Here is a 2014-nt window from a genome sequence, read left to right on the forward strand (position 1 = left end):
TTGTATAGTCACGTGAATAATTAGATCAATCTATGCATCGCATGATCGATATATTTTAACTAATTCTTTATCCTAGTTAGCTAGCTAAGACGCTCCCTCCGTGTGTGTGTGTGTGTGTGTGTGTATATACACACACACACACATATTCCATTAACAAACATGCAAGAAGATATAAAACAAAGTGATCATCAGATTAATCCAGTAGAAGATTTGAAGTCATGCATTAGACTCGGAAAGCAGCTTTGATTGCAATTCTTTGCCTAAGACAAATACACACGTGCAACAATCCCTTAATTAACTTTAAGCAAATGGTTTGCAATAATAATATTAATGTTTCCAAACATCAGAAGATAGATCAAGAAAAGGATAAGATTTTCGGATAGAGAGATTGAAAATGATGGGGGAAGGGTTGCTCGACATCCTCTCATGCAGTCGATTACGTCAGTCCATGCAGCCGTCATTCTAGCAACCTGCAATCCAATACAACTCGTCGATTCAATGAGCCAATTTTTTCACAGCGTATATACACATGATTCAAAGAAATACTATGTAGAAGGCTAGCAGCTCGTCTAGATCTGTGAATATCACCATGCCATATTTCAGGAGAATAACTAAATTATCTATATTATTCTAAATAAACTACTTTTTATTATTATTTTAAGTAGAAGTAGTTTTCTACTTATAGATGCTATATGTACTTAAAAGAACAAGAAAAACAGGAGTATCTTCTAATTTGTTAAAGACATTGGTTGGTTCAGATTGTTGTTTACTTGACGCTTTGTTTTTATGAATATAGCAATATATATAAGATGAAGCAGAAATAAAGATTTTGCCTCCTTGTAAGTAACTCATGATCATGAGGTAGCTCCAAATGAAACCTGCTGAAAAATCTTAGGAATTATGGTTTGGAGATAAGTGCGGCACCTAACTCAATATTTCTACTGAGAGCAGGTGTATCCAGGAGAAGGTGTCTTCCCACAAGTTGCAAGGAGCGGAAGAGCAAGTGGAACAAAGATATTAAGGTTGAGAAGCTTTTGCTTGAGAGTGTTGCAAATGCAAACCGCAGCCTCATTCTCCACAAGTCCTTGCAGCACCGGGCAGCACTCGTTAACCACCGGGTCCCCAAGCCCAATGTGCACCAACCCACCAAGAAGATCCACACAAGTACCCAGTTTCAACGTGTCAATGGGGCATGTTTCGTTTGCTGGTGGCGGCGGCGGCGGCGGCGGCGGCGGTGTGAGAATTGGAGGTGGTCTAACTGGAGGGGGAGTCACAGGTGGTTTGAAAATGGGAGGGAGAATCACGGGTGGTATGACTATCGGAGGAAGGGTCACCGGTGGTTTAGTTGGAGGGACTGTCACCGGTGGCAGCTTGATTGGGGGTGGGCGTATTGGAGGCTTTACCTTGGGTGGACTTGGTGGGGCCGTGCCACAGAAAGCACAGCCAAGTATAGGGGTGGCTGAGAAGATGAAGAGACTGCAAATGAGAAAGAGAGCATAGATATTGGAGGATTCCATCTTTTTGGGTGTCTCTCTTTTGGAACAAAGAGAGAATTAGCTAAGAATATAGAGTAGAGGTGAAGTCTTTGCACTAGGGAAGAGGGTGTTATATAGGAACAGTGAGGACAGCAAGACACCAAGCAAGAGCCCCGGCCATGAAGCAGATCACGTGAACATGGGGCTCTAATAAGCTCAAAATAAAGGCAAATGACAAACTTTGCTAGTTGGCAATAACATAACGATTATGTTCGATCGTGTCCTAATATTATTTGTTTTTCCTAGTTCCTTATGGAATGCATTAGAACATCTTAATTTAAATATCCCTCTCTCCTCTCACATATACCAAATGACCGAGAAAGAGAACATTTCTGAAATTATGTACATTTTGAGAGAGAGAGAGAGAGAAATTAGAAGATTTGAAGATATTTTATTTGAGAATTTAAAGTTTAAAAAAAATAAAAAAAACCTTCAAAAGATTTTAAAAAAACTCGTAACCAAACATGCCCTACATATAA

At 39.9% G+C, this 2014-nt stretch overlaps 1 protein-coding gene across 2 annotated transcripts; it reads right to left on the minus strand.

Moving 5' to 3' along the window:
• Positions 1-201: 201 nt before the first annotated feature.
• On the minus strand, positions 202-1670 carry LOC109020026 (36.4 kDa proline-rich protein-like). 2 transcript variants are annotated; one of them, XM_019002416.2, is made up of 2 exons: positions 925-1670; positions 202-470 (listed from the first exon to the last, which is right to left on the minus strand). In XM_019002416.2, the coding sequence occupies exon 1, from the start codon at positions 1515-1517 to the stop codon at positions 939-941; it is 579 nt and encodes a 192-aa protein (XP_018857961.2). In that variant the 5' UTR covers positions 1518-1670; the 3' UTR covers positions 202-470; positions 925-938. The 2 variants fall into 2 exon arrangements, with proteins under 2 accessions (XP_018857961.2, XP_018857962.2); XM_019002417.2 differs by having other exon boundaries at positions 929-1598.
• Between the last annotated feature and the right edge of the window lie 344 nt (positions 1671-2014).

The sequence above is a fragment of the Juglans regia genome, chromosome 10 (assembly GCF_001411555.2).
Source record: "Juglans regia cultivar Chandler chromosome 10, Walnut 2.0, whole genome shotgun sequence".
Taxonomy (NCBI): domain Eukaryota; kingdom Viridiplantae; phylum Streptophyta; class Magnoliopsida; order Fagales; family Juglandaceae; genus Juglans; species Juglans regia.

Bases quoted from the DNA above. Each gene is read 5' to 3' on its own strand.
- LOC109020026 (XM_019002416.2), bottom strand. From the start codon at position 1,517: ATGGAATCCTCCAATATCTATGCTCTCTTTCTCATTTGCAGTCTCTTC.